This window comes from Neofelis nebulosa, chromosome 11 (genome assembly GCF_028018385.1).
Source record: "Neofelis nebulosa isolate mNeoNeb1 chromosome 11, mNeoNeb1.pri, whole genome shotgun sequence".
Taxonomy (NCBI): Eukaryota; Metazoa; Chordata; class Mammalia; order Carnivora; family Felidae; genus Neofelis; species Neofelis nebulosa.
In genome coordinates, this window is record NC_080792.1 from 68119842 (window position 1) to 68132598 (window position 12757).

Below are 12757 nucleotides of genomic sequence, written 5' to 3' on the forward strand. Positions count from 1 at the left end.
TTTGCTCTGGTATTATTTGAAATACTCTAAGAATTTGATGTATTTGGTAAATGTTTTTCATGTCAGCATTAAGATAGTAATATTATTTATCACCCTTTTTTATACATAGCAGTTACGAAATAATTTGCCACCATAAAGAAGAAATCATGCTTAAAACTTCTTTGCAAAATAGCAATCCAGGTAAGACTTTACATAGTGAATTGCTCTTGGTGGTCCTAACACAGGTAAAGTCAGAGTAAGGGTGTTTTGGTAATGAAAGAACAATGAAGAAAAGAACACCAATGTGTAAATTGCATGTGTATTTATTTTCTTTCTTAATTTCTTTCCTTAGAGTCTAATGTTCAGAATGATTTAAGAAGTTAACTGTAGGTAATTGAAAATATGAGGCAGTATTATCTGAGAAGAAATTCATTATTTTAGTCATGACTCCTAAAATACCGTGTGACCTCTTTGTGTAATAAATACGAAAATGCTTTGTTAACTGTGTATTTAATTTTGAGAGAGAGAGAGAGAGAGAGAGAGAGAGAGAGAGCAGGAGTGGGGCAGAGGGAGGTAGACAGAGGATCCAAAGCAGGCTCCACCACTGACAGCAGAGAGACCAATGTGCGGCTCGAACTCGTGAGCTGCGAGATCACGACCTGAGCCAAGGTCAGATGCTTCACCAACTGAGCCATCCAGGTGCCCAGAGGAAAAAAGATTTTTAAGTTAGTATGTTTTATGTTTCCTCCATAAACATATTATAACAAATTGCACTTGCTATAAAAATGGATCTTTTATAAAATGTTTACAAATGGATTATATTTAGTAAATATTGTTACCTAGTGATTTGTCTCATTAAAAAATGAACCAGCCCTAAAACTGGGAATTCTACAGTACTTTCCTGGTACCATAAACAAATGGCAAATCATAAGAACTGCAAAACTTAGCTAGTGTGCAGCAATGCCAATGAGATTGTTTTTTACAGATAGCTGCCAGTAGTACCGAAGAAAAGCAATGCCCTGTTGAGAGGCATAAGTTATTTCACATATTGTATCAACAAGGTCTCACCATTATCAACTTCACTCCTCATAAATCAAAACAGAAAGAGAGGGGTGCTTGGGTGGCTGCGCCAGTTAGGTGTCCAACTCTTGATTTCAGCTCAGGTCATCATCATCTCACAGTTGGTGAGTTGGAGTCCTGTGTCAGATTTCTCTGTCGGGCTCTTTGCTGACAGCTCAGAGCCTGTGTGGCATTTTCCCTTTTCCTTCTCTCTCTGCCCCTCCCCTGTACATGTATGCTCTGTCTCTCTCAAAATAAATAAATATTTAAAAACAACAACAACAACAACAAATCCAGAATGAGATATGTTGACTTCATTAGAACAATGTTTTCTTCTGTTTCTTGGAGAATTGTCATGACACTGTAATTTTGTTAGAATCAGATACTCCGTTGCCATTAGTCAAGATTTTATCTTCATAAGTATTCAAGTAGGGCAACTTGGGCTCCAGGAATTATAATAAAAGCACAAAGATGTTTCACAATCACACACACACACACACACACACACACACACACACACACAAATGCTACTGTTGCTCCCTAGTTGTGGCACCTAGTGCACTGTACAATCTGAAAAGTAGGAAGAAAGCTTTAACTTGGTAGACTGTTACCAAAGACCTTCTGTAAGTCAGTTTTGGAAGTTACATGAAAGGCAAAGATCGAGCGGACAGCGTTTGGATCATGAAGGTGCTCATAACAGAATAGAGCTATCCCTGCGGTTTTTGAAACAGAAAAGTTTCTGTGGTTTTTAAAAATAATTTTCAAAGGAAGCATTTTTATTCACGCCCATTTGTTCACTTCACAAGTCACTCTTAAGTGCCTTTTAGCTACTAAGTGTTACCCCGTTGTAGAATACAAACATTCAAAAACCAGTCTCTGCACCCGAGGAGTTTGTTGTTATCCCTGTCATTTGTATTATTTACTCTCTTTAGTGCTAACTAGGTGCCAGAGTCTCGTGGAGCTTATAATTATCATTGTTACTTTGTATTGGCATTTGTTCCAGTTACCGTAAGTTCATGGTGAGGAATCAGAGTTTTCAAAGACTGGGTAGAATCTACGGTAAGCATGCAGGGTGAGTAGTTCAGTTTGCCAGGTAGAGAGGCGGAATGACAATGTTTGGCAGGACCAACATTTGTATGGTTGACAATGTTTGTAAAGTGTCACGATTACGTGTTTGGCGGAGTACACAGCAGTGCAGAGGCGAAGGTGTACGAGTGAACTTAGCAGGATTTATGAGCAGTTGGGTTTTGCTGGTAGAAAACGTGTGCTATGGGAATGGTTGGGAATGAGGTGAATACCTAGGTAAGACAAGCTTATGGAAGTTTGTTAGTGCTATAGAAAGGAGTAGATCTTACCCGATGGGCCTTGGGAAGTTTCTTCGGTAGAATGCTTTTAGCGGCAAATAATAGGTGACTTCTAACAGTGACGAAAACAGTAGGAACCAGAAATGTTTTGATGGTTCGGTGATGTCATCAGGATCCCAGTCGTCTCTTGTTCATTTTGGAGTTGGTGGTGTTTTTATTTCTCCTTTCCGGGGTGGCTAATTAGCAACTGCTCCAGGTATCATATTCTCACATGGCAACATCCAGTGGGTGGGAAGGACTGCTTTTCTTTAGGTGTTTCTTTTCACTAGGAAGAGGCTTGCAGTAGACTTCCTCTAGCATTTTAAAGACTAGGTTACATCACATACTCACTCCTAAACCGGTCCCTGGTAAATCAGGTACTGTGATTAGCTTAGAATAATCCTTTCTCTTTTTGAAGCCAGGGTGAGGCCACCTTCTTTGTGTATGGAGACAGTAATGTCCAAATAAAGTTGTGATTCTCTAGCAAGAATGAAGAATATGGAATGGCTCTTAGGGAGGGAGGCAGCAGTATTTGATGCAGGGATTTTGGAGAATTTGAAGCAGAAGACTCAGAAGATTAGAATTGAGTTAGGACACTCTGGTTATGGCCAAGCCTTTTTCCTAAAGAGCCAGTGAATATTTTAGGTGATGTGGTCTCTCAGCTCTGCCCTTGTAGTATGAAAGCAGCTGTAGCAATATGTAAGTGAAGACATGGGACTAGGCCCCAATAAAACATTATTTACAGAACCAGATGGCAGGTTGGATTTGGCCTGTGGCTGTAGTTTGCTGAACCCTCATATGGAGGATAGGTTATAGGAAACCACATAAAGAGACTGGGAGGCAAAGGAAGCTCTTGTTTTCTTAGCCTGGTATTAGTCCATTGTGAAACTTTCAGCTGTGTAGATTGAAAACGTCAGGGGGTTCAAATTATTCCATTAATTTTTTTTTCTGGGCCTTGTGTCTTTCTCATTTGTTTTGCTGAATTTTATTTTATTTGTTTAAGAAATAACAATAATATTTGGTGGCTTTTTTTTCCCTGTGAAAATCATCAGTTAAGAACTCATGTTTGACTAGGGCAGTAGCAGGGGAAACATAAAGCAGAGACAGAAACAGTACAGTTAATATGAGTTTGTGATTCCTGAATATAAAAAGTTAGGGGGTGAGAGAGAACTCTCAGAAGATTCAGAGGTTTCCAGGTTGTGCGCCAGCATTTAAATTGGATATGAAGAATGAGTAGGACTTTATCAGATGAACAGAGGAGAGCAGCAGGAATGAGGAAGACCAGTAGTTTTCTGTATATGTTGACTTTGATGGAATATCCATGTAGGATATTCTCAGTCATTGGATAATTGAATAATAGGAGTTTCCAGCTGGAGATAGACCTTCAAGATTGGAGGTGCAGATTTGAAATAATCTGCTGAGAATTATTAGGCAGAGTCATAGCTTGGATAAAGATTGAACTTGTCCATGATGGAGAACATGGAGAATGCGAAGGCCAGTGAACAAACCCTGGGAATACCAATTTAGAGAGAATGGATGGAAGAATGGCAGTTAGTAAAGAAGACTGAGGAGTGCTAGGGAAAAAGTAGGCGAGGAATTAAAGGAAGTGATGTTGAGAAAATTTTGAAAAATTTCAAGCAGGAGTATTTTATCAAATTACTACAAAGAAAGTTGGATTTAACTTTTAAAAGTTCTCTGGTGGTAACCTTTTCAAAAGAACAATTTGTGAGTTGTAAGGCCTTTTATTTACGTGGTTGGTGCTTTCGGTGTCCAAATGGGGAAAAATAACATATCCACCAAGGTCCTATCTAACTTTTTGTAAATGCAACACCTACCCAGGTAGGGTCAAGGGAAAATGGTCTAGCCTGGTGAGTATACTTGCCCAGCGTTTTTCCATAATCGTCAAAACCTAGGAGTCAAGTGTGAGGAAAAGTGTTGTCGTTCTTACATGCTTCTTGTGGGAGTACTTGAGGTTTTCCTCAAGTCTTTGAATAACTCTTCTGGATGAATACTGAGGCAAAAATCTGGCAGTAACAGCTGGAAGCCACTGTCAGGCCCTGTCTCTGGAATGGAATCCCGAGACAGCTGTATTTTTAATAGTTTGAAGTTTTGATCAGAAATAGTTTCCAGAGCAGCAGATTGGAGAAACTGACCTCGTGTCAATATGTTATTGCAGAAAACTAATATCATAACAAGGAGAAAATGTCAGGTGATGCGCTGAATCTACGAGTTCTCAGTAGTTTGGGAATTCTAGTGATGTCAGTAAAAAAGTCAATACGGGATTATTTTTGCTTGTGTCTTTTTTGTTATGTTGGAATACCTGACTGTATTTTGTTAGTGCTGTCTCTCTTTATTTTCTTTTGATTGGCCTTCTTCTGATATCTCTCCTTTTAGTCTGCCTTTCTGAATTTCATCCCTAAAGAAAGCTCTAAGGAAAATTGTCTTGGAATCTACTACTATTAGAATACATTTCCACCATATGCATGTTGAACGTATATGTATGTTTCCTTCTAAGGCATTGGTCTACCTAATCTCAAGGTTGTGTCATCTTTATGAGTTTCTTAGGCAAAACGACTTTCTACCTGTACACACAGTGATAGTGATAGTGTCAGTGATGATGTTCTGTCAGGATTGAAAGCATTTTCTGGATCGTCAGGTAGAAATTTTTGTAGGGTACAGTTTTAAAGTGAACTGCTTTAATATTTTTTTCAGAAATTGGTAAGCTGTGACTTAACAAGAATATATGCCCAATTGGAATACCAAGTTTTGAACCAATTGTATATAAGATAACTCACTTTGCCTTCCCCCAAATGGGTCCTATTGATCTTTAATTCTCAAATCTGCTGTTTTCAGGGTGGAGTGGATAATTCCCCTGACAATTTGGACACAGTAATTATGACTTTTTGATTATTTTGGCAATAACTGCCTTTAATAGGTGAACTATATTTTTAATTTTCTAAGACATTAAGGAAAAGAAACAAAAAAAATATAATCGGTAGTATGTTTTTATACTGGGTCTGATAGTTCTGTTTCTTCTAGAACGATCCCTGTTACTTCTTTGATTCCTATCTGCCAGAAAAATGAACTAAGTCCTAGTGAGTTGGAGAAAATGAACAGATTTTTCATATTTGAGAGGAACTTGTATATGGTAGAACATAGTGGCAACCACCAGGATTCTCTCTCTTTTGTTTTTCTGAGTAAAATAGGATTGTTGCTTGTTTCACACTTTCTGACATCATGATTTCATCTATTCCTTTGAAACCTTTCTTCAAATGGATATATAGGAATGTAGGAATTTTCTAGGCAAATACCAAGAAAAAGAGATTCCAGGACAGGTATTCCGTGACATAACCTTCTGACTGTAACCACGTGTAAGACATCAACCCAAATAATAAAAATTTCATATAACACAGTTGTGTTAGAGGCACCCCAATGACACCCAGATTTGATTATTCACTAGAAGAGCTCACAGGACTCAGCATATAGTTGTACTCATGCCTGTGGTTTGGTATGGGGACAGGCTAGAAAGGCCAATCAGCACAGAGAAAAGGTGCAAGGGGTGAAGTCCAGAGGAGACCAAGCGCAGGCTTCCGGGAATCCTTTCTCTATGGAGTTAGCAGGATGTGCTTAACTCCTCCAGCATGAAATTAGGACAGCACAAGTGAAATGTTGTCTGCCAGTACGAGGCTTATGGATACTCAGTGCCCAAGGTTTTCATCAAACACTAATCACATAGGCATCTTCTCCTTAGCATGTGCCAAAATTCCAGGATTCCAGAAGGAAATCAAGTGTACGGCCTTAAGCACATTGATTGTACCAGCACTTAGGCACAGTGAGCCACTCTTGACCAGCTAGGAAATGGTGGGAACCCTCCTTAAGTCCAAGATCCCAGGGAACAACCAAGGGCCAGTCATTCAAGTAGGATGTTCTGAGGGTAGCCATCTTTGGCCTGCTGGATGAAACCTGTTCTGCATAGGAATTATAGCCCTGACTTAATATTTGGTGGTGTCTTAAAATTTTATTTTACTAGCAAGTAATATGATGGTTACCATGGTACTGGTTTCAGTTTTATCATCCATATGAAGTAGGTATTTGTACAAAAAAGACTAGGGCCATATTAGGTCATTATAATCTTTTTTGATGTGATTAAGCTTTCCTTATGATTCTTAGATACGATCAACATAATGATTTTTGATTTCAAATTAGAATAAAATCTCTTAATTATATGCAAAACCCAGGTTTGATTCATATAGTGCTGAATTCCTGTTTATAGTTATAAGATATTTGATCCTATTCACCAATTGTTTTCTTTCCTAAGTATACAAATAACCTTTGTATTTTTGTATGTTGCCTTATGTATTTTCATATAATTCCATATGGGAGACAGTACCCCTACTGTGTTACTTTCATATCTATCTTAATTTTCAAGGTGACTGTATCATGCGTTAATATATGGTAAGAGTAGCTTCAATGGATACCGTGTTTTGTTGTTGTTGTTGTTGTTGTTTTTTACATTTAATGAGCCTTATTGTTACAGCAGTTTTAAGTTCACAGCAAAATATAATAGAAAGTACAGAGAGTCTCCATATGCCATACCATGCTCCCGTACACGCCTAGCCTCCCCTGTTGTCAACATCTTGCATGACAGTGGTCCATTTTGAGTAGTATCTTTTTCTCAGTTCCTTTGTTTAGTTTTGAGTGAGAGAGCATGCATGCGTGTGAGCAGCAAAGGGGCAGAGGGAGAGAGGAGAAAGAATCCTGTGCTGTCAGCAAAGAGCCTGATGCAGGACTTGATCCCATGAACTGTGAGATCATGACCTGAGCTCAGATCCAGACTTGGACGCTGAACCAACTGAGCCACCCAGGCACCCTGACAACAGTGGTGCATTTTATACGGACACTAACTCATCATTTTCAGGCAAAGTCTCTAATTTGCATTAGTGTTCAGCCTTGGTGTTATATATTCTGTGAGTTTTAACAAATGTGTAACGACGTGAATCCACCTTTGTGGTATCGTGTGAAAGAGTTTCACTGCCTTCAAGGTCCTCTGTGCTGTGCCCCTTTATCCCTACATTCACCCCAACCCTTACCTCCATAGTCTTGCTCTTTCCAGAGTGTCATATAGTAAGAATCATACAGTGGGCATCTTGAATGTTTAGAAAATTAAAATTCCCCCGTACTTGAATGTAGGCATTCCAGATATTCTTTGCCCTTGGTTTTGTTTTGTTGCTCATCAGTAGAGGATCTGATAATATATGCCTTCCATGAAAAAAAAAAAAGCATGATTTCTCTAGATGTGTGTGACCTAATGGGGAGGGTTGAGAAAAATGACATCATGAACCACTACATAGCATTCACATTGGGATCATCCTCCTCTGTGATGTGCGGTGGGACTAGATAGACTCTCTAGCAATGGAAGGAGACAGTCTCAAGAGGTTAGAACTTTATCAAACTGGAATGCCAAATCCTTCTTACTTACCTTGCCATTGGAAATAAGGCCAGGGAGAGTCTGTTTGCTATGGTTTGGCCATGCTGCAAAGTACAATAGCTATAGAGCACACTTTGTGAGGGGGTGTTTCATCCTAAAACTGAACAGTCTGTACTGAAGGGCTGGGGAAATTATGCCGTGTTAGAGCAAAATAAAGATACTCTCTTTTAACTCCTCTAGTAGTGGAAGTCAAGAAAAATCATGCTAGTTTCAGTTTGACGTTGTCAGCTTAGGATAATCATTCTCCTAATGATACCATTTTCCTTCAGTGTCATGGAGTCGGTCAGTGATGGTCATTGTAAACATCAGTCCACCTGTAAGTGTCAAATTCCGATAAAACCCATTCTTGCTTTTGGTCAATATAGAGGAGGAAGTCAGATTTCTTAGTGCTTTAAGCCTACCAATGGTATAATTACCATTCAGTGTAGTGTGGTTTCCAGGTGTGGTCCCAAAGGAAGACTTTTTAACAAATCATTAGCCATACACTTGTAATTTCCTATATTTTTCGATTGTTGATTAAACATGTATTTTGCTTTTTTCTTTAGGAGCAGATAAGAATGCTGAGGAAGACTCTATCACCGGGTAGGATTTTTATGGATTTGTAATCATGGCATTTATTGGGGCACCTGGATGGCTCAGTCGGTTAAGGGTGTGACACTTGATTTCAACTCAGGTTTGTGAGTTCAAGCCCCACATCGGGATTTGCGCTGACAGCCTCCTCGTGGTATCTTTCCCTCTTTCTGTGTGCACTCACTCTCAAAGTATAAAGGAATGAAACGAAATGAAACGGAAAAGGAAAGGAAAGGAAAGGAAATGAATGAACTGAAAATTATGTGTTTCCTAAGGGAACGCAGAGAACAAAAGCAGTTTTGAGTCTTCTACCCTTGACTGGACATTATATCATATGCATAACATCTGTTAAGTTATATAGTCATTGCATAGCTTTGCAAAGTAGCTGTGTTATTGTAGCCTACTTTTAATTACTCTGGCAACTGTGGTTCAGGGAGGTTGATTACTCGCCCCATGATCCCATAGTTAATGAGTAGCTGAGGGGGTTTGGCCATCAGCCTGTGTAGCTTCCACATCTATTCTCTGGTTCCTCAGCAGCACTGAGATGAAGACACAGATCGTAGGACAGATCAACTCAGAATGTCAAAGGTAATGATGTCGGAACTCTAATTTAGGGTTTTCTTAAGAAACCAGGTTAGTCCAAGCATTTGCCCTTATATGTTTGACCACTAGTTCTCACAAAAGTAATTAGTGCAGTGGTAACTAGTCCCTTGTTTTTGCCATCAGAGATTTTAGGGTGGATGTCAGCTATGGCCATGGTGTCACGCTTTATACATAATAAGCAAGATCTAGTCAGGCAGGTCCTTAGATGTGGTGATATCCCGTCTTCTTGAGACAAATGAGTTTTCTGTAAGGGAAGGATATCTAGTTGTAGACCATGTTATGTTAATTAAATTCAGCCTCTGTCTCGAAGATATTGCTGTATGATTCTCTGTTGCCTAAGTTCCCAGTCTGGTTTCCTTTTGGGCTAGTACCCTTGACTAGTTATAGGAAACTTTCTCTTTTTTCCGAGATTTCTTTCCCCATGACTTTTCTGTACTGTGGTTTTACCTTTTTACTGTCTTCTCTGGTTTTCTTGGTATTTCTTTTTTTTTTTCCATTAACTTTTCCGCTTCTGCCAGCTAAGGACTCTCCATTTTTCCAGAGGCCAAATCAAAAGTACTTAGAATCTCAAGATGTAGGGAACCTCAGAGATTAATTCATCAAAATACCCTCTGGTACTTCAACCTATGTTTAACCTCCTTGCCCAATGGTTGTTTCCATGGAGAATTTGAAACTCAAAAGAGATTGAAGTGACCTATTTGGATATGATAACTGACAGAAATGAGATTTAAATTCGGGTTTTCTTTCTTTCTTTCTTTCTTTCTTTCTTTCTTTCTTTCTTTCTTTCTTCTTTCTTCTTTCCTTCTTTCTTTCCTTTCTTTGGTTTTGTCTTCATCTTGCAGGTAAATGTCTTAATGAGAAAAAGCTGGGGAGTGGGTCTAATGAATACAATGAAGGAGGGTAAGAATTGAATTAGCAGAGGAGACCAGGTTTCAAGAAGAACAACACTGAGTTGGATAGGAATAAGAGTTTTAGAAAAGATGTCAGAATATGGGGGTTTATGCCAAGTGAGATAAAGGTGAATGACAGGAATGAAGGACCCAGGATCAGGGGAGTTGTTTAGAAAGGCATATTCAAATAGAGAGTTCAAGAGGATCCTGACCAGGTTTCTGCTTTTGTGTGTGTTGGTTTCATTGAAGGTGCGAGCATACCTCAGATTTTCTGATGAGAGAGATTACAAATCATTTGAGCTGCTGGGAAGAGTCTGTTTACAGCAAATAGAAATATGATATCCTCTCCTTCCACCCCCACTAAGGGAGGAAGGCTTAGATCCTCTCAAGGAATTGGGGGTGGGGGGTGGAGATTCTGAACTACAGAGATGTACGGCCCAAGGCAAGCTGTCTCCTCACTCCACCTCTTTTCCTAAATCTGTGATGCCCTTCCCATGTACCTGTAGGGCTGGGCAGGGGTAGGACTGACTTGTCAAATCAGTAGGGGAGCTTCATCTGGATAGGTGATAACATGCCTAAGTTGAGGTGACTGTGTGGATGACTGAGACTCTCAATTAGCTTGTTCCCCAGGAGCAGAACATGGCTCCTACCCTCGGTCATTTGAGCCCATCCTTGTTGTAGGAGTCTGTGCCTTCGTAGGCTAAAGATTGAAAGGTTGGAGAATGTCACTGAACCATGCCAAAGAGTGATGGAGGAGTGGGAGCTCATAGGGAAGAAAATATTCAGGCAGCATAGAGAGGAATGGAGGCACGACTACCAGGACCATTTTGATCGCAGTCTCTCTCCTTGGGTAGCTGAATGCCCCTGAAAGCTTGGAAGGTCTTGCTAGTTATTATGGACCTCAATAAGGCAAGACCAGTGTAGGAACAAAGTTGGCCTTGGGAACTTTTAATCTTTTAATCTCTAGTTAGTACTTCCACTCATAACATAGAAACCTTCACTTTGGTATATTTACTTAAACGGAGGTCTACCGGACACACAATGTAATAGGTGATGCAACAACTCTGGATGTTCCACCATGCTCGCCATAAGTGTCGCTCCCATCTGTTAATGTATAATGCTATTACGATATCACTGACTAGATTCTCTATGGTGTACCTTTGAGCCTTGTGATTTATTTACTCTGTAACTGGAACCCTGATCTTCCCTTTCCCCTTCACCCATTTTGTCCATCCCCCCTCCTCCCCTCCCTCCTGGCAACAGTCAATTCTCGGCATTTATGGGTCTGTTTCTGCTTTTTCTCTGTTTGTTCATTTGTTCCCCTTTGTAGATTCTACATAGAAGTGAAATCATATAGGATTTGTCTTTCTCTGTCTGACTTATTTCACTTAGCCTCATACCGTCTAGGTATGTCCATGATGTTGCAGATGGCAAGATCTCATTCTGTTTTATAGCTGCGTAATATTCCAGTGTGTGTTTGTGTGTGTGTGTGTGTGTGTGTGTGTGTGTGTACGTGGTCTGTTCATGTATTGATGGACACTTGGGTTGTTTCCATATCTTGTCTATTGTCAATAATGCTATAATAAATATATGGGTGCATATATCTTTTCAAATTAGTATTTCCATTTCCCTTGGGTAAACAAATACCCAGTAGTGGAATTACTGGATCCTATGGTATTTGAGTTTTTAATTTGTTGAGGCCCCTCCATACTGGCTTTCGCTGTGGCGATACCAATTTACATCCCATGACCAGTGCACAAGGGTTTTTTTTCTCCACACTCTGAGCAACCCTTGTTGTTTCCTGTGTGTTGAAACTGAGCCATTCTGACAGATGTGAGGTGAGAAGTCATTGTGGTAACTTTTATACATTTAATTCTCAACCATTTCAGAAAATTCCCTGCCTGTCACACTTGGTTATGGAAACTCAGACTGGGTCTTTCCTGGAGATTTCACAGGTTAGGAGAGGTGGAGGCAAAATAGAGAACTGAAAGCTTTTTTAACACAGGGTCCAAAGTATGAAAGACTTGTACCCTGGAAACCGTAAAACACTGATGAAAGAAATTGAAGATGACGGAAAGAAAGAGAAAGACATCCGATGCTCACAGATGGGAAGAATACATATTTTTAAAGTGTCGACACTACCCAAAGCGATGTACCGATGTAATGCAATCCCGGTCAACATACCAACAGCATTTGCCACAGAGCTAGACAAACAATCCTAAACGTTGTATAGAACCACAAAACCTTGAATGGCCAAAGCAATATTGCAAAAGAGGAAAACTGGAGGTATCGCAATCTCAGATTTCAAGTTTTATTCCAAAGCTGTAGTAATCCAAACAGTATGGTGGGTACTGGTGTAAAAAATAGCCACACAGCTCAATGGAATAGAACCGAAAACCCAGAAAGAAATCCACAACTGTATGGGCAGTTAATCCTCCACACACAGGAAAGACTATCCAGTGGGGAAAAGGCAGTCTCTTCACCAAATGGTGCTGGGAAAACTGGACAAGCCACATGCCAAAGAATGAACCTGGACCAATTTCTTTACCATAGACAGAAATAAACTCAAAATGAATTAAAGACCTAAGTGTGAGGCCTGAAACCATAAAAAATCCTTGAAGAGGGCACAGGCCATCATTTCTCTGACATTTGGCTGTAGCAACATTTTACTAGTTATGTCTCCTGAGCCAAGGGAAATAAAGCAAGAATAAACTATGGGGACTACATCAAACTACAAAGCTTTCGCACAGTGAAGGAAACTGTCAAAACTAAAAGGCAACCTCTGGGATGGGAGAACATATTTGCAAATGTTTTGCAAATCCTGT

At 39.8% G+C, this 12757-nt stretch overlaps 1 protein-coding gene across 6 annotated transcripts in view; it reads left to right on the top strand.

Annotated features, from left to right (window-relative positions):
* LOC131490564 (ankyrin repeat domain-containing protein 26-like) overlaps positions 1-12757 on the top strand; it is a 246121-nt gene that overhangs the window by 147189 nt on the left and 86175 nt on the right. For 5 of the 6 annotated variants that reach the window (XM_058693065.1, XM_058693068.1, XM_058693067.1 and 2 more), the window contains 3 exons: positions 110-180; positions 8415-8451; positions 8977-9027. In XM_058693065.1, coding sequence (XP_058549048.1) covers positions 110-180; positions 8415-8451; positions 8977-9027 — 159 coding nt within the window. The remainder of the gene's footprint in view (positions 1-109; positions 181-8414; positions 8452-8976; positions 9028-12757) is intronic. The other variant, XM_058693066.1, reaches the window with a different exon arrangement.